The sequence below is a fragment of the Paroedura picta genome, chromosome 2 (genome assembly GCF_049243985.1).
Source record: "Paroedura picta isolate Pp20150507F chromosome 2, Ppicta_v3.0, whole genome shotgun sequence".
Classification (NCBI taxonomy): domain Eukaryota; kingdom Metazoa; phylum Chordata; class Lepidosauria; order Squamata; family Gekkonidae; genus Paroedura; species Paroedura picta.
Genome location: NC_135370.1, coordinates 70489327 through 70514787, shown reverse-complemented (window position 1 = coordinate 70514787; position 25461 = coordinate 70489327). Strand labels below are relative to the sequence as shown.

Below are 25461 nucleotides of genomic sequence, written 5' to 3'. Positions count from 1 at the left end.
CAGTATTAACATTTGGAAGCTGCAGAAAGAAGTCAGTAACATAAACACTGAAATGTGTTGTATCTGATTCCAACAGTGCAATCATATGCAGAACTGCTCTGGCTTGCATTGTTAATTCATTTGTTTTTAATTTTTATACTGCAGGGCTAAAATCAATGGTCTTAGATGGGTGTAACCCTTGGGATTGTATTGACTCATTTAACTAGAACTAATTACTGCAATTTTCTTTAAGTTTAGCTTCTGAGGCACAAACGAAATTTTTGATTTGGATATTGATATTACTGTGGCCCATTACCCCTGGAATTTCTCCACCTGGGATTGTGCCATTCTTACATGATCCACCCTTTCTTGCAATATTGTTGGCATATAAGAAGTTTCAAAGTTTTTATCCAGTGATTTTAAAAGTATGATTTTTAGTGGTTGTGATCCAATACAAAGGGAAATCTGTGCACTTCACTGAAATTCACATTACAATTTGCTATTGTCTTAAATACTAGAAGAAAAGCCCGTTGTATCTATAAATACAATGGGCACTAGGCCCCCACCCCAGGCAGGTTAGCCAAGGCCTGGAGAGGCCACAGTGGGAATGTTCGGGGCAGCAGGGGGGAGTGCTGGTGTCGACTCTGCTCCCCCCCTTTGCCCCAGGCAGCCCTGCCAGGGTGACTGGAGCTGCTCAAGGCAGCGGGAGCACTGGCAGGGACTGGCTTGCCCTCTCCCCCTGCCCCTGCAGAGCCAACAAGGCCTGGCGAGGCTGTGGCCAGGGCAGCTCGGGGTGAGGGCAATCACTGGTGGGGGCTCCCCCTCCCCTCCCCTCCCCCTCCCCCACCCCCACCTCCGAGGGGCTGCAGTCCCAGGCCCTCCGCCTTCCCTCTAGCTCCCACTCATTGAGCTGGCACTTCTTCCATATGGAAGAAGTTGGAGGCAGATGAAGCCAGGGTTGTGACAGCCTACCTGATTGGCTGTTCATTGGACAGATGGCCAACCAATCAGGTACGTGATGAGTTCAACTCCTCTCACCATCCATGTTGAGCTTTATTTATAAGGTAAATTAACTTAACTGAGCAGGTTAGATGTTACTTTGTTCTTATTAAACTCCATTAAAAACACTTTGTTGCTGCAAAGGAAATGATTAAATGCTAATACTGGAATTCAGTGGTTATTGTGTCAGACTAAAGTCTGGGAGACCCAGATGCAAATCCTCCTTCTGGCAACGACCTTGGGTCACTCACACACTTTCAGCCTAACCTACCTCACTGGGTTGTTCTGAGGATGAGCTAGAGAAGAGAATTATGTAAGCTGCTTTGGGTCTCCACTATTGTCAACTTTGACTGCATGTTTCTTTATGGCTATCATAGGCCTCTCCCAGTTTTTTGGGGGTCAGCTCATAAAAAAGGACATATGCCAGTTTTTATCTGGACTGACCAGGTGTCTGACAATCTGGTACAGAGGCTGGATATTTAGCTTATGCCATAGAGTGTTATTTGTTGAAGAGACAGGGGCTTGGGATTCCCCCTGCAGGGTCAGTGGATTGATTAGAATAGATATTGCCCCCCTCCCTAAAACTGACTCCAGAAGACTTTGGCCTTTGCACACAAGGATAACCCAGGATGGCTCACAGTCCTGTTTCACATTCACCTGTGAATTGTGGGTTCTCCTCTGTTCCTGTATGCCTGCTGCTTGCCTCAGAGGGCTAGTGAGTCCAGAGATCTTTAAGCCCTGACAGCTAGAAAGCAGAGGTAGAAGGTGGGGGCAGAGGGCCTGCACAGCAACGGAAGGGAGGCTTAAAAGAAGGAGGGAGAGAACTAAGGAGGGGATCGTTGCTGGCAATCAGGATTCTCTGAGGAGAGCCTGTATGAGAACACAAAGCTGAATTTAACCAGCCAGCTTCAAAGAAGTGAGCACAATGAAGGCTGGACGTTTCAGCCCTTAATTGCATTTTTGCAGAAATCCTTGCTGTGTTGCATGATGTAACAATGAGGATTGCAGTTTGCGACCCAAAGTAGCAGAGTTAACATTAGCATGCACAACCAGTTCCACTTTGTTCAATAATGAATGCTGGCCCCCATATTGCATCATCACCATGAACAGAGTTGTTCCTCCTCAACCCCCCCCCCCTCCCCGTAAGTGTTCAGAGTGGATGTCACTTGGTAGTGGAGGTTAGATTTTGTTTATTTTTTAAACTCTACTGGTATGATTTTCTAAGTGAAAGACACACTGAAGAAAGAGTACTGTGACAACTATTAAATTCATTATCAGAAGAATTGTCATTTCTAGTGCTAGACTGCATTTCTTTGGCAATTAAAATTGCCCCTGTATTAGATAACCTGTTGAATCTCCTATGAAAGATTCTAACCTGCATCAAACACTGCATTTTGCGACTTGTTAGAAGGTGGTTGGGAGTGGGGTACAGTCAACACTGTCCAGCAGAGAGTTTTACTCTTAATAGTGCCGGTGACAGAGAACTCCATTGGGCTGTGGCTAGCCGAGTAATAAAATGTGGGTTTGGAAGCTGGATTCAAATTACAGGCAGAGCATTTTGCACTGGCTTATTGAACATTTCCCTTCTGTCACACCACCTTTTGTCTTCGTCTGCTTTAACATCCAAGCCGCTTTACCAGGCAAGCAGCGGATAGCTTCTGCTCCTCTCCCCCGTAGTCTGGCATCCTTTCTGTGCCTGTCACCTCTGCCAGAGTCCTTCTGAGGTTGACTAAAGGGCAGAACACTTGGAAGAGTTCTTTGGATCCCCCCCCTTCCTAAATCAAAGGAGTCTTGGCCCAGAGCCCAGAAATGGATGTGTTTCAGAGCATGATGGAGATGTGTGTGAAATCTGAAGAGCAACAAATGACGTCCAGCGCTACATCTAGTTGAAACAACTATTGCAAATTAGCACAGAAGGTTATTGATACACAGATTTACTGAGTGGGAGTCACTGACCGGCTGGGTAGTTTAATACCTGAAGGATTGGCTAATTCTTTATGACTCTGTCCAGCCATTGTGGCCATTTTCAGAGGCCCTATTTTGGGTGCCTCTCCTTCTGAGATTAGATGGGTGGCCACCTGGGAGAAAGTCATCTTGGTTATGGCACCAAAGCTGTGGAACTCTCTCGCCAGGGAGATTCATCTGTTCCCATCTGTTGCCATCTTCCACCAGTCTTATTGTTTGTCATTCCTGCAATGATTCCTCCTTCCTAACCAATGTTTTAGGTGTTGTGTGCATGTTAACTGTTTTATCTGTCTTTTAACTCTGTTTTTAACGCTTAAAGTTGCTTTAACAGGATATGTTGGGAGAAGGGTTTATTTTAATGGTTTTTATAGTGTATTTTGGCATGCATGTTTTAAATTTTTAGCTGCCTTAGGAACCCTTGTAAGAGCAGAAAGACGGGGGTATAAATTTTGTAAATATAAATGCAAAACAGGTGGATGCCATAAGAAGGTGGAAATGGTTAGAATTCTCCCTGCCTCCCTGTTGCATCACTAGCTTCTCTACCGCTGTTGGAAGACTTTTTGCACGGGTGTAAAGAGGCAGCCATGTTGGTCTGAAGCAGCAGTTTGACTCCAGTGGTATCTTTAAGGGCAACCAAGTTTTATTCAAGGTATAAAGTTTCTCTGTGCATGCAGAAGCTTATATATCTTGAATAAAACTCTATTGGTCTTAAAGGTGCTCAAACTTTGTTCTACTTATAGCAGGATCACACTTGGATAAGAAGAAAGCTGTTAATCCTCATACAAGTGAGATGGTAGTTACAGTTGTTTATGCCTTTATATTTCCATGCTTCTGAAACTCAGATGCTTTGAGGCACTTCATCTCATGTGCATCTGTTTGAAAGTGGATATTGATTGATTTGTGTCCATATTTTACATTCAACATAGGGTATTCATTTGCAGTGCTCCTGAGGAAAATAACTATGAAACATGTTGGGCTATTTATATGTAAATAATATTTTGTTATGTAGAAAAATCTGTATGCTGCCTCTCCAGACAGCTGTTCAAGGTAGCTTTCAAAGTTAAAGAGCACAATAAAAATTGTTTCATACGGCATAAAAATAATTTTATGGCATAAAAACAACCCATATAAAGTGTTAAAATAACATTCAGCAGCCTAAAATGATACTCATAAAACTGACCTGGGTGGAAACAGACCATGCTAATAAATGAAAAAGACATAACCTCCTCAGTTTAACGCATAGATAAAATGCCATATTCTTGCTTGGTGCCTAAAGAAGAGAAAGGTAGGCACCAGATAAGCTTCAAGTGGGGAGGGCCTTCTAGAAGTGAGGTGCCAGTAGTGGAAAGCCCTGTCATCAGTTTCCTTAACTAGCAGATCAGACAGCACAAAAGGAGGTGGTCCTATAAAAATAAACAGACACATTAGCTTAGCTTTCTTCCTCTCCTGCCCCACCCTGCATTTCTCCCATTTGCAGAGTAGCCTTTGATGTGTTCCATGCATCTGCTGGTAGTTTACTCTGGCCACCAAAGAGGATGTGTTGGGTCAACTTTGTCAAAATAAGACTGCATAGATCAGCAGTTCTCAACCGTAGTAACACTGCAACCCCAACGGCGGGGGCACAACATTTTTTGAGGCAGCATGAAGGTGGCGCCTGGGGGGGGGGGTAAGCGAAGTGCCCTTGTCGAGCCCTCGGGAGGTGGGTGGGCACCAGCAGAAGCCCCGCAGGAGGACTCGGGCAGCAGTGGTGACTCTTCCTTCTCGGGCACCATCAAAAACAGAGCCTGCTGGTGCTCTTTGAGAACAGCCTTGGTGGCCCCACGCCGCCCCAGGCCCCCAGCGCTGCCACAGAGCCCTCCACGTCTTGCTCTGCTGCTGCCTACTCATGCCAGAGCCCTGCTGCACAAAGACCTTCTCCGGCAAGCTGCTGCTGCAGCTGCACCACCTGTTGTCCACCCACTGCCATCTGCCATCACCACCCACCTCCACCCGCCACAGTCACCAACCTGACAACCCCGAGGAAGGGGCCAGGTGACCCCAATTTGGGTCCTGACTCCAAGGTTGAGAACCACTGGCATAGATAGAGATATTCATAAAAATGTGGTTCACAATACTCTTTTAAATATATAGGTGGCTGCTATTGAGAACTTCTCACAGGGCAGCCCATTTAATTCAAACATCTGCAGGGGCACATTCCCAAAGAGTTGTGAGGGAGGTGGCAGTAGCAGAGGGAGCAATCCGTGTAGCATCTACCAGTGACACACATACACATTTTAAAAAGTGACTAATTGAATAGTGAATATGTGCTAAGCTTTCTCGTTCATCTGCCTGTGACTGTGACAGAACCCTTTTGAGAGTAGCTGCTTGCAGTTCCACAGGCTGTGCAGGTTCTGGAGAAAGGAGGATGGGGTGGGGAACGAGGATGGAAGCTGTTCCTGTTCTGTGCAGCCTTTCAGGAGTAAGGGGGACGAGGCTGAGATGAGAAGGATAACTTGTCAAAAGTCATTGTAAGCCCTATCTATTTTTTTCCCCTCAAAGGAGCTTGAGTCAGTGTGTTTCTAACATCCTACAGATCTGGAGTGTGCACTGCCAGGTTATTTAGGATCTAATTTCAGAGCTTAGACAGGCCACTGAGGCACATGGCTTTCGTGCCTGGGCGCAGGGTATACAAACAATCATGGTTGACATTTTTAATTCTTGTTTTGGGTGGAGTTTCTGCAAGAAAGGAATAGCATAAACCTGTCCAGAAATAAAGCAGCTATAAACCCAAGAGTACAATTGAACCAGACGTATCTGTTTATGAAAGACTAGCAGATGTAGTGGTGGCTGCAACAGCTGTAACACAATACAGGCTTTTTATTAACTGAGGGTGGTGGAAGATTGAGTTTTAGAGCATGGATTTATTTTTAGGAGCTATGAAATTTTATATAGTAGCTGCAGGTGCTTGTACTGCTTCAGCTTTGCTTCCACTGCCTAGAGCAGAGGGTGCAGTTTTATTTGATGGTTGCACTCTTAAGAGGTCTCCTTGTTGCTGATCTGATATGCTTTAAAACAAAGCCCTGCAAGGGGCTTTCCCAAGGAACAAAGGAAATGCAAGAGCCTAACATTCTGAGGACAGGACCCTGGGGACACCTCACTTCACAGAGCAAAACAAGGCACGGCTCTTAACTTTTAAAATTCAATAAGGGCCTTCCAAATAGTTTAAAGCTTGAAGTAAATGCAACCTGAAAAGTGGTAGTAGCACTTTTACAGGGCAACTATACTATATAATAATTTTCTTCCTTGTTCCTTCCAAAACTGTGTGAAGAAGGCCAGTACTGTCCCTAGTTTACTTGAAAACCAAGCATTCCTGGTGATGCTCGCCATTTAGATAGGTAGGCTGTTCTTCCGGAGCAGAATTTAAAGTGACAAGAGCAAGATGCACAAACATTTGGGAGAAGTATAGTTTTCTCCTCCACTACTATTTCCTCTTTATATTACCTGAAAGCCCCTATAGCAGTGTTTCTCAACCTTGGGGCTGCGACTCCATTTGTTGTTGCTTGGCCCCTTCCGCGGGGTCACCCGGTTGCTAGCCACTGCGGCGGGGGCGACTGGGGACTGGCAGACAGCAGTGGTGGCGGGTGGTGGAGGCGGCGGAGCCATGGCACTGGCCACCTCTATTGTTGTGCACCTGCACTCTGCCCACGCACACACCGCCCCCACCAAAGTTGGGGTCGCTGCACCAAAAAGGTTGAGAACCACTGCCCTATAGCATGTTCCTCTTTTCTCCTTCCCACCCAATGCCATCCTACCTTTATTATACCCCATCATCTTCAACTTCTCACCTTTCCCTGGCAAAACTCTGAGTTTTGTACTGTCAGCCACCAAGGTGGGCCAAGTTGTGAGGTGATGCCCAAGATAGGTTCAGTTGCACATAAAGCAATCTGAAAGGATTTTTTTTAGGGGGGGCACACCTCAATTTCCCCAATAGTCCCCTTTTCACAGTATTTTCCATTTCCTTCCCCCTGGCAACCTCCATATCCTGAATTTCCCTGATTCCTTTCATCCCCCAAATACTCACCAAACCCACATTTTATAAGCCTCCTTAATTAATTAATTAATTAATTAATTAAATAAATAATTCCTCGCCTCTCCCTGGAGGCCCAAGGTGAGTTACAGACATATAAAACCTCCATAAAAATATACAGTAAAACATATAATAAATCCCTAGTCAGTAGAGCAAGATGTGGTAGAAACTAAGGTCATATGTACTCTACCCTTGGTAACCCACTCGATGGGGAGGGAGGACAGAGGATGCCAGATGGAGTACGCTACTGCTGCTGTAATGGGGGCCAGATCTTCCATGCGGCCCGGCCTCACCCCCCGACCTAGCGGAAGAGCTCCATTTTGCAGGCCCTGCAGAACACTAAGAGCTCCCACAAGGCTCGCAGCTCCTCCGGGAGCTCATTCCACCAGGTCAGGGCCAGGACTGAAAAGGCCCTGGTCCTGGTTGAGGCCAGGCGCGCTTCTCTGGGGCCGGGGATGACCAATAGGTTTGTACCCACAGAGCGTAAGGCCCTGCAGGGGGCATATGCAGATGGTATTTCATTATACACCATCGTTCGGCACAATGGGGAGACAAAGTGTAGTGGTTAGGAGTGTGGACTTCTAATCTGGCAAGCTGGGTTTGATTCCCCACTCCCCCACATGCAGCCAGCTGGGTGACCTTGGGCTCACCACAGCACTGATAAAGCTGTTCTGACCGAGCAATGATATCAGGGCTCTCCCAGCCTCACCCACCTCACAGGGTGTCTGTTGTGGGGAGAGGAAAGGGAAGGTGACTGGAAGCCACTTTGAGACTCTTTCTGGTAGAGAAAAGCAGCATATAAAAACAAACTCTTCTATCAAGCACAGCAGGTAAACTTTGTACAACCAAACCATGTTCTGCATGTGTAAATTGAGAAACTGCTGGCGACTGTGTGCTCCCCAACAGTATGTGTCTGATAAACACCCATTTGAAACATTCTTCACCATTAGATGGCTTGAATGGGTCTGTATAACCTTTCTCTGTTGTTCCTGTGATAAGGGAGGAAGTCAGCAGCTTCTCTCATCTGTTCTTTCTCTTTCACTTTGGGAATGTTTGAACAGCCTTCTCTTGACTTAGAAAGGCTTGAAAGATAAAACTTTTGGGATCTCTGTGACAGGTAGGCCAAGGAAGATGTTTTAAGGCTGTTGCTCATTCTTTACCCAGGAGCCGAGATTTGAGGAATGTTCTTCAAGTCACATTCTAAATTTCTAGGATCAAGATGTGAGTCTGGAATAACCTTAACTATGGAATTCTCTGGTTTAACAAGTTTGTACATGATGGACTGACTGAATGATGCCTCACAGTTGCAAACCATCTGAGAATTCCAGAGTTTAAATGAGGCATTTAAGCACTTTGTTTGTTGTAGTTTAAAATGGAATGGCCATTTTATATGGTAGCTTAATAATGCATTTTGATGCTAATGACAATGCTGCTGCCCATGTGCTTTTAAAATTATTTGTATAAGAGCTTTGTAAATGGTAACACATTGTAAAGCATGAAGAGCCACAAATCTAGCTTAACACTAAGGAAGCTCTGACGGGGAAGGCCTGTGGGGAACAGCTTGTCACATATGGCTCAACATGCTATTTATTGCTCACTTCTCTTGTCTTCTGAGCTCCGCACATTTGTGATAAAAAGACAAGTGGGCACCTGCAAGATTAATGCGGGGATCCCATATCCCCCTCCCCCCATCACTGAGCCTGGGGTGAATCCCAGTCCTACCACCTTCCACTGAGCAGGCTGCTGGGACACTGGGCCAAGCCCAGAGTGGTTGCTGACACACTTCTCTGCTGACAAGTGTATTCTCTGTGCATGTGCAGACAATACAGTTGTATTTGGGAGGGGTTTAAACCTCCCAATGTATGTTATTTTTTCCTGCAAACATATCTGCTTAGCATCGTTGTGGTCCTGATACACAGATTTAGGTATCTGCAGATGCGGGGAAACATGTCACTATTAGATATATAAATAGTAGCAACCGTTTTTACATAACAAAACCGAAACTAATAAATGCTTTTGGAATGGTTTCAGCATGTTTGAGGATCACGGCTTGCCAAATGCAGAAAGCATTCCAAAATTTCAGTTGAGCAAGCAAGTAGTGAATCTGAATCTTCTTCTACAAGTATCCTTTTGGGGGACTTTCACTAGTACTTCTCTGTTTTCTAAGCCCTCAACATACATGTGTTTCCCAATCCTTCTCCAAAAGCATGAGGCATGAAAACTGGTAGTTTAAACAAATGAGAACTGACATTATCAAGATGGCAAATTCTGCACCTGGGTCCAGAGTTCAATTTACTGTGAAAGCATGAAAAATGGGAGGGCAGAATACATTTGACTTAGTTGTGGGAAAGGTTATTGGGAAGGCTTTGGGACTTATATTTAGCTGGCATAAGGAAGCATCCTTTAGTCTTGCAAACACATGCGGGGTAAAAAGAGTGGATGGAACTCTGTTTATCTGAACTGTACAACACATTAGAATAGATATCAACAGCAACTTGTTACTTACACAAAGGCAGACTGAGAAAATGAAAAATAAGAAGGGTGAAAAAAGTGGGGGGAGGTAACACCTTGGATGGAATCACTGTCTGGAAACTAGATGGTGGAAAAGTGTTATGTGGCTTCAAAGCTAATAATATTTAACTATGCACAGTTGAAGCCAGTTTGTCTAGAAAGCAGAATGGACAAAATCAAAGATGGACAGGCAGACAGCTCTAAAGGGCAGGGTGGAGCTCTTTTCTGACCTTTTGCTTGTGTTGTCTATGTTTTGCTTTTCGGCGGGGGGGGGGGGGGGATGTACTGCATGTGGCATTTTTTTCCTTTCTGGTTTTAAGTCTTTCAAGTGGAAAGTCAGGCTTCTGGCTGTACTGCATATTGTCTTTCCCAAAAGCTATTCTGAAATACTCAGTCGTGGGCTCCTAAGATCAAATTGTATTATAAGGCATAGTGATCTCTGTTTCTAATTTTCAAACACTCTCTTAATATCTTTATCCCAAGAGCCACTGAGGTGTAGTAGTTAGTGCATTCTAGAATGGGGAACGGCCCGTGTCCTTGCTAGAATTCCATGGGATGAAAATCTTGCTACTAACTGGTATCTTGGAAATGATACCTTCTAGTTGTGAAATCCTAATTTTGTCTGCCACAAAGCCACTCTTCATGGTCCAGTCATCTATTTTCAGCCTAACCATTCTCATAGGGGTTGTTGTGATATGTATGAGTGCTTACTGAGATTGCAGAACTCATGGTTAGGTTCATGGGTAGATCCAAGGTGGTACAACAGGTTGACCAAGTCTCTTCTTTAAAGAATTCATTTTATTTTTCATTTATACCCCACCTTTGTCCCTAATGGGGGTTCAGTGGTTTACATTGTTCTCCTCTCCTCCTTTGTATCCTCAGAGCAAACCTGTGAGATAGGTTAGGTTGAGAGTGTGCAGTTGGCCCTAAGTCACTCAGTAAACTTCCATGGGTGAGTGAGGATTTGAAGCTTGGGCACCCCAAACCTAGTCCAATACTAATCACTAAACTACACTGATGGTCCATGAAGCTAACTTATATAAGTTTGTCTTTGTACCCTAATCTGTCTCATAGAACAAAGTAGTACTTAAAGAAATTAACCACATAAACATATTGAGTTCCTTAGAGAAAGGGCAGGATCAAAGTGCAACAGCTGGAATATGCCACAATTTTACAAATATTTTCACTGTGCTAAGAAGCAGTCATCATCCGTAGTTTCCCAGCTAGCATGTGCTTACACTAAAAAGAACCTCTTCACACATTATATTTCACATAATTTCCTACCCATAGGAATAGACTCTCATAAAAGCCTTTTGCCTGTTACTATTACTTTGCATGGCTGAGGGCTAAATCCTGATTAGGGATGGGCACGAATTGGAAAGAAATGTGAAATTTCATTGTACATAGCAGAACAACAATTGAACAGGTTTGTAGCCCCAGAAACCCTGTTGAAAAGGACTGCAGTTCTTTTAAATGGGTTTTTCAGAAAACCCAGAAAAATAGCTGAGTTAGAGGGACCAACTTGGTCCACTCTGCTTAGCTGTTTTGCAGAATTTCTTGTGCAGTTGCTTTAAAGTTTAAAGGACTGCACAAGACAGCCTGAAACATCTGATTGGTGGGAAGTGACTGGCTATCACATATTTGGGGGAGGGGGTGGCTGTCTTGTGCAGTCCCTTTAAAGTTTGAAAGGACGCATAAGAGATCCTGCAAAACAGTTGGGCTTTTGTGGAGAACATAAAGTAGGAGTTTAAAGGAACTTAGTGTCCTTTTAAACCTCTGCTTTCTATTCTATTCACAAACTGTTTGGTTGTGGAAGTTTGTGGGGATAGATTTGTCATGAGGTTCAGTTTGCAAACCATGAATAGGGCAAAATTTGTTACAGGTTTTACTTTGTGATTCAGTTTGTGCCCACCCCTAATCCTAATGTTAAAAATAGTTTCTAGGATTTAGCTTGATAGATCATCATTTAACTGATCTGTCACCCCTTTAGGACACCTAGAGTTAAAAATGGAGGCAGTTTGTCTAAAATCCGGAGGTAAGTGGTGTGATATCAGATATGCCCCCTCCCCTGCCACTGGATAGGCTTGTGGGATTTAGCTTTAGGAAGAACTGTAAGGCATAGGTAGATTGGTTGCACAGAGGGGCTTATACAGGACAAGCTCTACAAAAAGGGCAGATGTTGCTGGCATCTCGCCAAGGCTGCTGAGAGCCACTGTGGCCTACAGCCAAAGATTCTGCCTGCTTCCCACCATCTTCCCTACTACCACTCACGTAATCCAAACATCATATGAAAGAAGATTACATGTCTTGACTGGCTTCATGATTGCCCAAGGTAGAATGTTTCCCTCTATTATATATATTATTTATTAGTTGTCCTAACTAGTAGGTCTAACTTCCCCCTTTACTTTGCTTCTCCCTCTTCAAATACACTGGAGGCTTTTGCTGTCCTTGGATTGCAGCCATAATCAGAAAATGTTGGTGCAGGAATGTCGCCACCGCTAGGCTGCAATGCTCTGGGCCGTGGCACATATACTAATCTGAATGAATGAATGGGACATTGCATCACACCAATCCCTAAGGGAAGGGTGGGAAAGAATGTAGCCGTTGTTTAGCACCCAACACATACCTTCAGTGATGGAAAGGAAGCAAAATGGAGAAATAGGCCATGTTGCTAATGCTGGAGTTTCTCGTGCTGAAGAGCAATTGTCAAGCGGCTGTTTCCGTGTCCTTTTGAAGGACTTGAAAGCACTTCCTGGGGACAGCTACAGCCAAGGGAGGCCACTGGATGCCCATTTGGATCATCCCTGTGCCAGCAGCCGACCGGAACAATGAGAGGAGCTTGCTAAGCAACCACCCATTGGAACATACTGTTCATTCTCCTGATTAACAATCCCTTCCCTACTTGCACATTTATGCTGAAAAGGCCAGACAACTAGGGATGGTAATGGATGGGAAGGGGGAGAATCTGAACTAATATTGCACTACTCATCTGGAAGCCTCACCAAACTCTTAGAGAAGCTTTGAGATTCAGCTTTCCAGTTTTCCCATAGGGATGTTAAGCATTAGGAATCCAGTACAAATCCAGTCATGCAGTACCACTTGGATTTTGAAATACCCAGTGCTGTGCACCAATGATAGACCCTCCTCCCCTTTGGCAAAAGACTGTGATGGGGGCAGGCTAAGATGCTGTCTTTGCTGCAGTGGATTTTCTCAGGAGTCAGACCTATATTTGTCCTTTTCAGATGTGACAGCCAAAAAGGAGAGCCACGTGTACCAGGAATCCATCAACAGGAGTGCATATTTCCTTCAGTGCTCCTGATAAATGCAGTCACTGTTACAGGTGTTATTCTCCCAGTTTTGAGGCTATAGTGACTGAAAGGTGCTCTGGTCTTGAGCTGGGAAGGGACATAACCCTGAGGAGCTCAAGACCCAGAGCTCTTTCAGGCACAAATGGGGTGAGGGGCAATTGTGGTACAACATCAGCTGGCCCCTACCTGGCAGAATGAGCTCCTGGAACACATCCGGTCCCTGTCAGAGCTGGCACATATCTGCAGGACCTGTAAAACGGAGCTCTTCTGGCTCAGACCACAGTTAACATCTATCTATTTCATGGCCCCGCCTATCCATCTACCTATTCATTTGCCTACATGGAAGAAGCCCAAAATTATTGCCTGCTCTAAGAATGAATTGTTGCTGCTAACATTTAACCTGTTTGTGTTAACTATTTTTTAATTAGCTTAAATTTGAGTTTCACATGTTTAACAGTTTATTTAATCTATTATATTATACATGAGCTGGCTCACTGCGATGCAAGTATAAAAGTCAAATAAATAAACCTCCTGGGCATGAGAGCCCAGAATTGGCCAGTATTGGCCAAGGAGCCTGGCTTTTTGTCATGGCCTGGTCAGCAGAGCAGAGTCTGCTGTATGTCAAACTCATGACCAGCCTCCAAGCTCTGGCAACAGACTGCAGGATCTTCTGAAAAACTGAGGATGGCTGCCTAGCGCGGCCTCCCTGCCATTTGGCTGATCCTCCCCCCTCCCTTTCAATATTTGGTTTCAGTTGCATGATACATGAGAATATACATTCCTTGGTTACTGGCCTGAGCCATATGGGAAGGCGGCGCATAAAATAAATAAATATATATCTACTGCATCCATATTTTCCTTTCTGCTCTAGCAGACCTAAGATGTTTTTTAAACAATATGGAGCCTGCTGTGGTGCTAGGGTTGCCAGCGCCAAGCTGGGAAAATGTCTGGAAGTGTTGGGAGTGGAGCCTGACGGAGGGGAGGGACAAAGTGGGATGTAATGCCACAGAATCTGCCTTCCAAAGGAGCCATTTCCTCCACGAAGCTCCTGGAGGTTGGTAACCTTATATCCTGCACATCATTGGGAAGTGTGCTCTTTGATTTGATCTTTTGCCCGACTGCTTTCTCCCTTATATTTTTTTACAGGGCTTCTTTTAATTTCTCTGCTAAACAGGGACTGTTGCATCGTTGAGCCCTCTGCTTAGCTCTTAGTTGCTTACTTGCTTCCCTCTCCTCCCTCTTGCTGCAGTCAGCCTTGTAGTTGAGCCCAGATTCTGCCTCATGAAAACCTAGCGAGAGGTCAGGAATAAACTTGGCCCACTCTATCTGAACTACTGGTAAAAGGAGAAAATGGATAAACAGAGAGTGGTGTGCTGTTGAAAGGCCAGACGCATTGCCTTTTCAAAAGCTAATTTTGTTTCTCCTTGTGGTACCAGTGGGACATGCTGTTCTGTGTATTGGGCCAAAATGTCTTTGTAGTTCAAACATGAGTAAGTTTTGATTAAAATTACTGCATTCAGTAATGTTACCATTTGTAACCAAGCATTCAAAGTTCACAACTTATTTGGAGGTGGGGGGTTATCAAGTATCCCACTCTTGAGTTTCCTTCAGATAAATGCAGCCCTTTCTCTTGGCCACTCTGTGGAATTCTTTTCAAATCATTTCAGAGCTATTTTGCATATTGTTTTACTGGAGCTACAGTTTTTAGAGTGGGATCCCACTCCCACCCCCCATCCATTCCATCTCAGGTGTCTGGGCAAAAGCATTCTCCAGTCAACATACCTAATCATTGTCTTCTTTCTTTACCCACCATGTAGATGATGAACATACGGAAGCATCCCTTGCAGAGAACCATGTGGATAATGCTGCCAGCATGGTCCCCGGAAGCGGAGGGCGAAAAGTGAAAAATGACAAGGAGCTGGCCGTAGCACGTGAGAGGGTGAATGAGCAGCAAAAGCAGATGGGCAAACCTACCAAGCACCACCATCACCCTGAGCTACGGCCACCCACCCTCAGGGTGAGTTGGCAAAAGATTTGACCAAGAGACCTTTGCATATTGCCCTTTCCAGGCAGCTACCGAGCTGCAGCGGAGAGAGAGAAACTTACAAGTACCTCTGTTGATTCTTTGTGATATGTCCTTCACATGACATTGTACACAAGTGAACTCAGGTTTGTCTTGCCAAGATGGCTGCCCCAGTAAGAGCTTTTTCTGAAACAGTGTTGTGAGCTGAAAGGGTAGATGCTTGATATAGGGAGAAGAAGATTTTCCTTTTCATCCGTTCTGTTTCATCTGTTGGAACCTTTGATGCTCAAGCTCATCTCCTGGGGGACTCCCTGAGGAAACCAATTCAATACAAAGAACAGAAATAGAAGGGAGAGGGGCCAATGTGAGGGAGCTGGAGCTATTAGCAGAGGGCTTCACCAGACTCTTCTTGTGTCCTTGCCTGTTGCCTTTGAAAATCCTGGTTCTGGGTATGCACACACCAGTTCTCAAATTGTTGAACAGTTTCTTGTGCTTGCCACTACGAGGAGAACATCAAACTTCTCCAGCTTATGCAAGTTCTTTCCCCTCACATCTTGCTTTTTAATGTACATTTTTACACAAACTCTCCCCCTCTCGGCAATCCCAGGTGCTATGGTCCAGAGACAGGCTAGCCTCCTTATCTGCCGTTTATGAGAATTAGGCCTTCGGTTACGATTGAAGGCTCCTAGCGTCAGGGGTACTAGACTGTGTAAATGCCTTCCCCTGCTTACCTCTAGCCTCTGTCACCTTAGACTGCTGTGAGGCAGCGGAGGGATCCGGTCATAAGTGTGTGTGCCTGATGGTGGACTGCTGCTGAAGAAGAGTAGTCACGGATAAGCAACTTAGTTCCTATCAACTTGGCTCTGATGGTCATAAAGTGTAATAAAGCAACTAGCTTTGGTTGGCAGCGCCACATAGTGGTAGTGATCATGAAGGAAAGCTGTTCCATGGAGTTGGTAGGATTACCAAGGCCAAAGCATAAAGTGAAGAACAGCAAACGTCAGTCCCAAAATGACAGTTGAAAACTGATTGGACTCAGGGCAAAATGGTTACTGCTGCAAAAGAAAAGAAAAAAAGTTGGAGGCTTTGTGGAAGGCACATGGAAGCGCAAGTTCAACACGTTTAAAAAAGGCTGGCAGAATAACAGATTGTTGTCCTGAGATTCACCTCATGATCCCCTTACTGTTCTTTTGGTTGCTGCTGATACTGATCTAGTTAGCTTCACTATTCCTTGAATAGTCTGCTACCAAACAGTATCTGAGCGGCTGAAGGGTTTTGGGGACATTTTCTTGGACAGAAACTGGAATAGCAGCATATTCAAACTGGTTTTCAGTGTCTCTCCAAAACTACTGTGGGCTGAATGTATATGTTAGAGATTTGGCACTGATTCCTTCAGAGTGGCCTTTATGCTTTAAAAAGTCTCCTTTTTATTTTTAAAAGGAAGAGGAGTGCTAGTGGCTATATCAGATCAGGAAGAGATCTCAGCTTGATTAGAAGTTGCAAGTAAGGGACCCATGATTATTTACAGGGGAGGGAATCCCATATACTCCACTGTCAACTCGGTCTTTCTTCCCCCTACCCCACTGCAGGCTGCCACTTTTCTCCTCCCCCCAACTCCCTGAAGGCCACTTCCTCTTCAAATTCCAATCAGTTAGCATTTGAGGGAAATGAGAAGGGCGGAAGCACAAAATCCACCCCCTACCCTACCCCACACCTTTCCCTGTCAGCCTTGGGCAAGAAGCTTGTAGGGAGGATGCTTTTTTGCTTCAACTCTCCTCCAACATCTAGCTGATTGTGGGCTCCAAGTGTTGCCTCCCTCCCCCACTCCTGCTCCTCCACACACCCATCCCAATTGCTGCTGCCTTCTCTCCCTCTGTAATTACTCTTCTTAAAGCCTCCTTCGGAATGTTGACCATGACATGGCAAGATTTTTTTCCATGGCGTCACAAAGTCCATGCAAGTGCTGAACTTGCATCTCTGTATATTTTTAAATTAGATTTTTCTACCTAGGGGCTTCTGGGTTTACAGAAATCTCCTTCCTCCCTGGTTTCAAATAATGCTTTTTAATTCTTGGGAAATCATAATCCTAATATAATTGGTCTGGTGGTAGCCAGCTTGGGGTAGTGGTTAGGAGCAGTGGCCTCTCTCCACATGCAGCCACCTGGGTGACTTTGAACCAGTCGCAGTTCCCTCAGAGCACTCTCAGCCCCACAGGGAGAGGAAGGGTAGGTGATTGTAAACCACTTTGAGACTCCTTCAGATAGTAAAAAGCAGGGGTACAAAAATCCAGTTCTAATAGGGGCTAGTTCTATGGTGTATTCTCACTGGAAGGGTACCCCATTACCTAAATACAATCTTATACAAATATTTTAAATACATCAATACAGGTGAACCAAAGGGATATGAAACAATGGTAGTGTTTTCTGTCTTTTTCCATGCCAGACACTTGCTCTTTCTTTTTTTTGTGATCCTGGTGGGGGTGGATTTCTCCAAAAAGCTTTATTTTAAGCACCAGCAGTTGAAGTTCCTTTAATGATGACAGCTTTTGAGCTGAAATTGATCATCTTTGTTGGTGCTGTGGGAGCTCAGTTTGTAACTCATCTCTTTCTACTGTTATTAAGAAGGAGGTAGGGGAAAGCAGTGCTAAAACCTGAATATTTGCAAAGAACCTTAAACCATTTCTCCTTGTCACTGACAGGACTGAAGTAGCATATTTAGAAGGGGAAAAATCCTGTTCCATGTTGGAGGATTCTGGCTTCCCGTTGTTGTTGTTCTTTGTTTTCACACCTATTTGTTAAAGGGAAGACAAGCTAGTGTATCATACTGAGGAAGGTCAGCTGCATGTGCATGTGGAAGCTAAGAGTATAACCTCATTGGACAACAGGCAAATCATCAATGTATCACAATGTGCAGATCCTTCACCCCTCACTTTCAGAATCAGCAAACTTGAGATTGTGTTAACTACAAATGATGTGGGCTGTATTTGTCATTTTTGCTAGTGTGGGGGCTGGGGAGGAGCATTTACAAATGTTATTTCTTGTTGGGAAAAGCCCTCTTAAGCCAGAACTGAGGACCCCACATCTTCTTGCTGTGCAGTCCATAGTGGGAGTCTTTGAAGAAAAGTAGACTTTGCCATAATGTTGACTGAAATCCAATGTTGTCCTGACTAATTTTTTCATTCTGCTTTCTCGGCCACTTACAGACTCCCTGCCAGCAGGAATTGGATCAGGTCTTGGAACGCATCTCGACCATGCGACTACCAGATGAGCGTGGTCCATTGGAACACCTCTATTCCCTGAATATCCCAAACTGCGACAAGCAAGGCCTTTACAATCTCAAGCAGGCAAGTGAGGAGAGTGCTCAGGGGCTACGGTTTCAGGGATCAGGAACTCTGGCCTTGGCATATACAGAGTGGGTCATCCAGTGCTGGTCCCTGTAAATCCATGTCACTCTGATAAGATGAACCCAGAATTTGGAGCAGGGCTTGGGGAACCTAGGAATGTTCTTGGAAGTTCAGGCCAGAGATAGATCTGATGGCATCTCTAGCCAGATAATTCTTAAAGAAATCATGACACAGAGAGCAAGCTTCTATCACCTGCCCATTCCTTGTTTCCCTAGGGAAGGTTTTCTGCTTTTCACAAAACCCCTTTTTCAGCTCCCAGTAGTAGTCCAGGGCTCCACCTGAAGCATGGAATGTCTGTACAAGTTGAAACTCTGTCCTGTCACTCTACCTTATTTATTCAGCACTTGTAAGTTCAGGCTGATGCATTATGCTGAATTTGTGCTAGATTTTGACAAGATAGGGACAGTTTTATACCAACATGGGGTAGTGGTTAAAGAGTGATGGACTCCTCCACATGCAGGCAATTGAGTGATCTTGGGTTAGTCACAGTTCTCTTAGAGCTGTGCTCCTGGCTCTCTCAGACCCATCTACCTCACAGGGTGTCCATTGGAGAGAGAGGAAGGGAAAGGTGTTTGTAAGCTTAGGACTCCTTAGGACTGCTTAGGACTCCTTCTGGATCAGAGGTCCTGCTGCAGCAACTGATGGCATGCCAGCTTCTCTGAGAGGCCCTGGGGGGGGGAAGGGCCCTCCCGCACAAGGGCCAACCAGAAGGCTGGCACATCGTGAGAAGTACCCTGCACATTTTTTATATATAAAGGATGAAGTTTCATGAATCAGAGCTCACCTCTGGAGAAATTAGCTCTGATTGACACAAGCTCATGTTAAAATACATGCTTTTAGTCTTTAAGATACTACTGGACTTCTGCTTTATTGAATTTTATAACTTTGTGTCTGGTGGACCTTAACAAATTGGTAATTCCTCCAGTAATTCATGAAAACTGATCCAGTAAAATTTCAAGAAATTATATTAAATATATTCACTGCAAAAATATGCATCTCATATTACTCTTTCCTTCTCAACAAGGGCTGTCAGACTCCTTGAGAGTTAATTTAAGTACAGAGGAATTTTAGAGCCAGGATCTTGTCCTCTAAAGAAGTCTGCTGAAATCAGATGTGATGTGGAGAGTCCATGTCTTCATTGGGATTTTTAAAACACAAAGAGAGTAATTCTTAGCTGTAAACCAAATCCTTGTAGAGAGCCTGCCTGGTGAAGTGCCAGGCAATCCCCATCCCTTCATTATATAGAGTTAGCTGATGTTCTCACCAAGACCCTTATAATGCTAGATCTCTTATTGTTTTATATCCTGCTTTTGGGAGAGAAGGCAACTTCATATAGCCCAATCTTGGACAGATCTCAGAAGCAAAGCAGGGATGGAACTCAGATGGGAGACCGTCATACAAGGCTTTGCTGAGGACGGCAGCAGCAAACCGCCTCTGCTTCTCAATCACCTTGGTTGATTGGTTGGTTGCAACTTTGACAGCACTTGAATACAGTCTGCTCTTCTTCTGTGGTTCTCCTTGGTTACATTGAGCCAAGAGAGAATGTCTGGTCCAAAATCACCTTCATGGTTGAGTGGAACCCCTCACAGAAGCCCACTTCTCACCCAGTATGGGTCTGGATTGTATCATCAGCTTTGCTGTATAAATAAAAGGGTAAGGGCTAGGTGGGTGGATAGTGGGCACATCTCCTGATTGGGCCAAAGGCCAGACAGGCCCCCCTCCCCCCCCCCCGCCCAGCCAGGACCGTTCTGGCAAACTCGCCGCCATTGTGCTCCTGGCCACCCCAGCCCAGTGATAAGTGTCCTGGGGAGGGATTCCCTTCCCCCTTGTCCCGGAAAGCCCTCAGGCCATCTTGCAGAGGTGGCACTAGGGCTTCCCAATGCAACAAGAGCCACTTTGGGGGGGGAGTGGGTGGCACCGTGAGTGTTTCCTGGGGCAAGGGGAGCTGCTGATGGGAGGGGGATGGCTTCCCTTGCCCCGGAAAACATGCCACCTCACAGGGATGACGTGAGGGCTTCCTGGGTCACGGCCGCCTGCACCTTCTGCACCCTGCCTGCCCTGTGTATGTGTGTGTGGAGGTGCTAGAGCCTGCTGTATTTTTACTACAGCGGGCTTCTTTGCTAGTGTTATACGGCAAATAAATAATAATCCATGCCTCTGATCCTGCAAGCAAGAAGGTCAGTGGCATCTTTCAGGAGGCTGGGATGCTGATCATGGAACTGGGAGTCCCTTCTTTATCCTTCCGCTCCACATCAGGAGTACTTACCATTCCCTTAAGATTTTCCTTGGGAAACAGTTCAAGAGGACGCACTGCTGTGTATCTCCCCTTTCTAAAAGCAAGCTAGTCCACTGGACAGGCTGGATATGATCCTACAGGTAGGGTGCGGCTTCTTTAATTTCACCAGGTTCTAATTACCGTGGCAAGCCCACACCCTACAGCTGTGGCTAATCCTGCTTGCATGAGTTGATTCCCTAAAAGAAGTGAGCCCTGTCTATTAAAGCCCTATTTGTTCACTGCCTCGCCTTGCACCGAGACACGTGCTCTTGTAAGCGGCTGAGCACTGCAGGCAGGTCCCTATGCAGTTCAGGCCAGCCTCTGCTGCAAGGGGGAAGAACAAGAAGCAGTGCCTGTGCTTGGAGTTGTCCATACTAATATTAGGGACAGCCATAATCACACAACTGGACAATCCTGTTTGTGCACATTGCTGATCACCTTGTTAGATTCATTGCTTTTGGCCACGAGAGGTACCTGGGTGGTTGGCCAGATCAGCATGTTGGCCTTAAGGCCTGCGTTCAGCAATTCCCCTGTTCAGCAGTGATGCCTCTGAAATGTTCGGGCAAGCCACCGTCTCTCTCAGCTTCAGTTCCTGCATGTTACAAAACAGGGCTGTCACTAGCTGCCTGCTTTACGGCATGCTTTACACATTAATGCTGAAGCAGTTTGCCAGTGAATTTATTTCTGAAATGAGGCGTACTCATGATACAAGTGCACATTCGGTCAGGAATCTCCAGGTGATCCATGGTAGTAAGTGGGAGGAATGATCACGCACAGGAAGATGCAACAGCTAGATTCGAATCCAGGGGGCCCTTAGAGTGGTGGTAGAAAGCGCTGAAGGATTTTCAAGAGACATTCAGAGGTGGTTTGCCATTGCCTGCCTCCACATCATGACCCCGGTGTGGTATTCAAATACCAACCAGCGTTGACCCTGCTTAGCTTCCAAGTCTGGGCTAGCCTGGGCCATCCAGGTCAGGGCAGCATCTCAGAGACCAACAAGATTTGGGAAGTTTGAAGTTTTGAGAGTCGGAGCTCCCTTTGTCAGATAGAGTACTTTGTGTGGGTGTGGGGGTAGTTCTTTTAGTTTCCTCTCCACTTAAAAAAAAACTTTTGGCCTCTCCATGGACCAGCAGTAAAATCCCTTAAGGCAGGGGTAGTCAACCTGTGGTCCTCCAGATATCCATGGACTACAATTCCCATGAGCCCCTGCCAGCAAACACTGGCAGGGGCTCATGGGAATTGTAGTCCATGGACATCTGGAGGACCACAGGTTGACTACCCCTGCCTTAAGGAATCTTATTTCAGAGATCCAGCTTGATGTCACGGTTAAAGTGTTGGGCTAAGGGCCCTGGTTCAAATCCTCACTCTGCCATGGAAACTTGCTGGGTGACCTGGGTCCACTCATGTGCTCTCAGCCTAAACTACCTCACAGGGCTGTTGTGTGGAGAAAATGGGAAAGGGAGGCTAATGTAAAGGCAGGATAAAAACATATCGCAAAAATTAGAACTGGTTTGTATGTGACTTCTGCAGAGCTCTGCATGACCTTGGGAGGAGCAGCTTTTGCCACAGGTGAGCTCCGTTGTTCCTTGGAGCAGCAGCAAAGGGGAAGGAGGTGGGGCTCTTGTGTGTTTGTTCCAGGACTTTTGGCCTGCCAAAGCCCAGCACCCAGTGCCTTGCAGGCCAAGGTTTGACATCCCTCATCCTCATCCTTGCATTAGAATTGAATCATAGAATCATAGAGTTGGAAGGGGCCATACAGGCCTTCTAGTCCAACCCCCTGCTCTATGCAGGATCAGCCCTAAGCTATGCTTCCTAGGAGACAGAATAAAGAATCTCACCCTGTGCACTGATGATTGCTGCATAGGGAGGAAGACTATATGAAACAGTGCAAAAGAGGATTTTCACTTCCTCTGCAAGCAGCGGGGTGGTAAAAAAATATATAGGGAAGAAATGTCTCTGTTCCCCTTCAACTACTTTACAGTTTCTCTGCTGAGCCTGTGCTCTGCTGATGCTCTGAAGTCCAGCTGCTGGGAGTAAGGAGAAGCCTCAATGGTGCTTACTGTCTAGTATTGAATAAAGCCTGATTCTAGCTAATAGCATTTCCTTCTTCATTCTCCTCTCCCCCTGTTTAGTGCAAGATGTCAGTGAATGGCCAGCGAGGAGAATGCTGGTGTGTCAACCCCAACACCGGGAAAAAGATTCAGGGGGCCCCTACCATCCGAGGAGACCCTGAGTGCCACCTCTTCTACACTGGGCATGAGCAAGAGGACCGAGGAGCGCATGGGAACTAGATGGACATGTCGCCACTCACTGGCAGGCAGCTTGGCCTAGCCCTAGTGCTGGATTTTACATGGGTTTTCAATGCATTTGTTGTTGGTTTTTTTCCGATTTAATTCCAAGAGATCTTAGTTTTTTGTTGACTTCACAGGCCTCTCAGTGACTTGCACGAATTGGTTGGCTAGGGAGGGATCGGTGTCTCACCTTTGCTGCCAAACAGCTGAGCATTAGCATCTTCCCTGTTCACTAGCAGCCTTGCCACAAGCAAGCAGTGCAAAGAGCTCAATGGGAGAGGGGGCAGACCAGCCCTATTGGCTGTACAATCAGTCCTTCATTCACCCCCACCCCACCCCTCTAAATAGCCAAGGGGAATCGTGCTCCTACCAGGCCGAATGAGAGAATCTGTGTCTCAACCACCTCCCAGTCCAGACATACACCAAAGATTGTAAATACAGCTCATTGCCTGCTACACGGAGCCCTGACAACCTGTCCCTGTTAGTCCTTCTTGGTCATGATAGCGGGTTGTAGTGCATACAAAGGGTAAAGACATTTCCTGGTCAGTCAAGCACCCCTTCCATTGGAATGCCGCTTCCCTTCTTGGGAGGTATGTGCTGGAAGGCAGCTATCCCTGGCCACCCTATTCTCCTTACAGTGATTGCATTTAACATGCATTCCAAACTCATCCTTGTCCTATATTCATTCATTAAGAATTTAACATCTGGCTTCTTCCCAGGCCTTCGATTGCCTCTGTGGCCTCAACCCTGGGGAGCATTGAAACTTTCATACCAGTGGATCACCCTTTCCCCATATGAGTCATAAGAATCAAAGTGGGATGGAGGGGGGAGAATTCTGCCCCCACTTCATAAGCAAAAAACAATTTAAAACCCACGCTGGTAAACTGTCGCCACTGTCCCACCCTTTTGTTAAATCAAAGGCTTGGAGGTGAGAGAGATGTGGCATTAAATGTTCAGCTCTCCAGACTGAACTAATGTTGTTCTGCCATGGTTTCAGTGCTCTTGATTTGTTTCTGCTCTGCATCATGCAAATACTGGTAAAGACTTAGCAGCTGCATGGGCAATGAGGTTTTCTTGTATTATATATACAGCAGTTTGTATTTACAGGGCAATCAATAGGTTCATATGCAGTGTAATTGCTGGAGGCTGGGTATTTTGTTTTGTTTAAACATTGCAATATATTTTGAGAAGCAGGTAAGCATACATTTCCTCCTTTTCTGTTGAGAGCCACGAGTGACTGTGAGCAGCAGGGACTCAAGTGGTTTTTTACAAATTATTTTTAGTGGTATAGTCTTGCTCAGGAGAAAGGCCTGTGCCGTACAAGATCCATGAGTAGTGGTACTCCCAGACCAGAACTTTCCTGCCTCTCTCTCTTGCAGCAGGCCCCTGAAATGATGTTCAGGCCCTCATGAGTGTCACAGGGATTTGCAGTTGTGGGTGGGGAGAGGCAGGAGAACTCACCCCCCCCCTTGTCATTAGGAACAAATGGCAGTCAGGAAACAAGCCATTGACTTCACACCTCCTTTTCACATGCTGGTGTTGATCTGAAACAACCCCGTCAAAATTGTCTTCCATCTCCGAGAGAACACCTTTTTAAAAGCTTCATGGCAGCTCACTGCCGGCAAGTTACAATACATATGAACTCATGCCCTAAGAGAACTGTAGGCATTAATGCTTAATTTGATATGCAAGACAGGGATTAGCTGCAAGAAAAGGAACAAGCTTTCAACTTCATGGTAAAATGTACAGTCGGCAACTTAGGGGCCAGTTCACATGTTACAAAGGCCTTGTGGGGGTGCTAGGGGACTTTTGGATCTCGCGTCCATTGAGTTATATACTTTCCAAAGTCCCAGCGGTGGTTATAATGACTCTGCAACATGTGAACTGGCTCCGAGAACCTTCCGGCCTTAACTACTTAGCTCAATGGGAAAGCAGAGTGGGGTGGAGTTGTTGGGTTAGCTCCATGGAGCCGAACATGGGAGAACACATCCAAAAGCACTGGAGAAGCTATACACTGAACTCAGCGTCGGAGCAGTTGAGTAAAAGGTGGCATGGTAAGACCTCTTGTGATAGAAGATGGCTGTAATGAAGGTCATCTCACTCTTACCTGGTGATGCAAATACCCTATGATACCCTTTGTCATACATAACTTGGGGGGGGGGGGCTTGGCCTATCTCAGACACATCCCCAAGCTGCTGAACAACCAGCATTAAGATTTTGGAATTCCACACACATCGCTGATCAAATGATTTCTGTCGTCTTTGATTTGCCTTAATACTGCAAACTGTTTAGGACCCAATGAGAACCGTAGTATTTGTGCCTTGATGGGTAACCTCACCTGCCCCTCAAATTTACAGTGACATCAAGACCTCTCTGTATGTGCTAGAAGCACGCATCTACCCCCATGGGAAACACTCAGATTTCACTTTGCAAAGCTTAGTAAAAAAGAAAAATTGGTGCTGTTTTTGCATTGGACTGCTTTGCCATGTAAACCTTACAAGCATCAGCTCTCAATTGCAAGTTGTATCTGTTTAGAAATCACAGTGCTTTTCTTTTTTTTGTTTTTGATTGCTAAACTGTGAGAAAGTTGGAATAAATTAAATGGGATACCAAGCCTAATTTGTCTTGCCTTTTCCCACTT

At 45.5% G+C, this 25461-nt stretch overlaps 1 protein-coding gene across 2 annotated transcripts in view; it reads left to right on the top strand.

The window, feature by feature from the left end:
* Positions 1 to 25433, top strand: part of IGFBP2 (insulin like growth factor binding protein 2) — a 79744-nt gene extending 54311 nt beyond the window's left edge. For both annotated transcript variants that reach the window (XM_077320614.1, XM_077320615.1), the window contains exons 2-4: positions 14646 to 14845; positions 18054 to 18194; positions 22662 to 25433. In XM_077320614.1, coding sequence (XP_077176729.1) covers positions 14646 to 14845; positions 18054 to 18194; positions 22662 to 22820 — 500 coding nt within the window. In that variant the 3' untranslated portion in view covers positions 22821 to 25433. The remainder of the gene's footprint in view (positions 1 to 14645; positions 14846 to 18053; positions 18195 to 22661) is intronic.
* Positions 25434 to 25461: the final 28 nt, after the last annotated feature.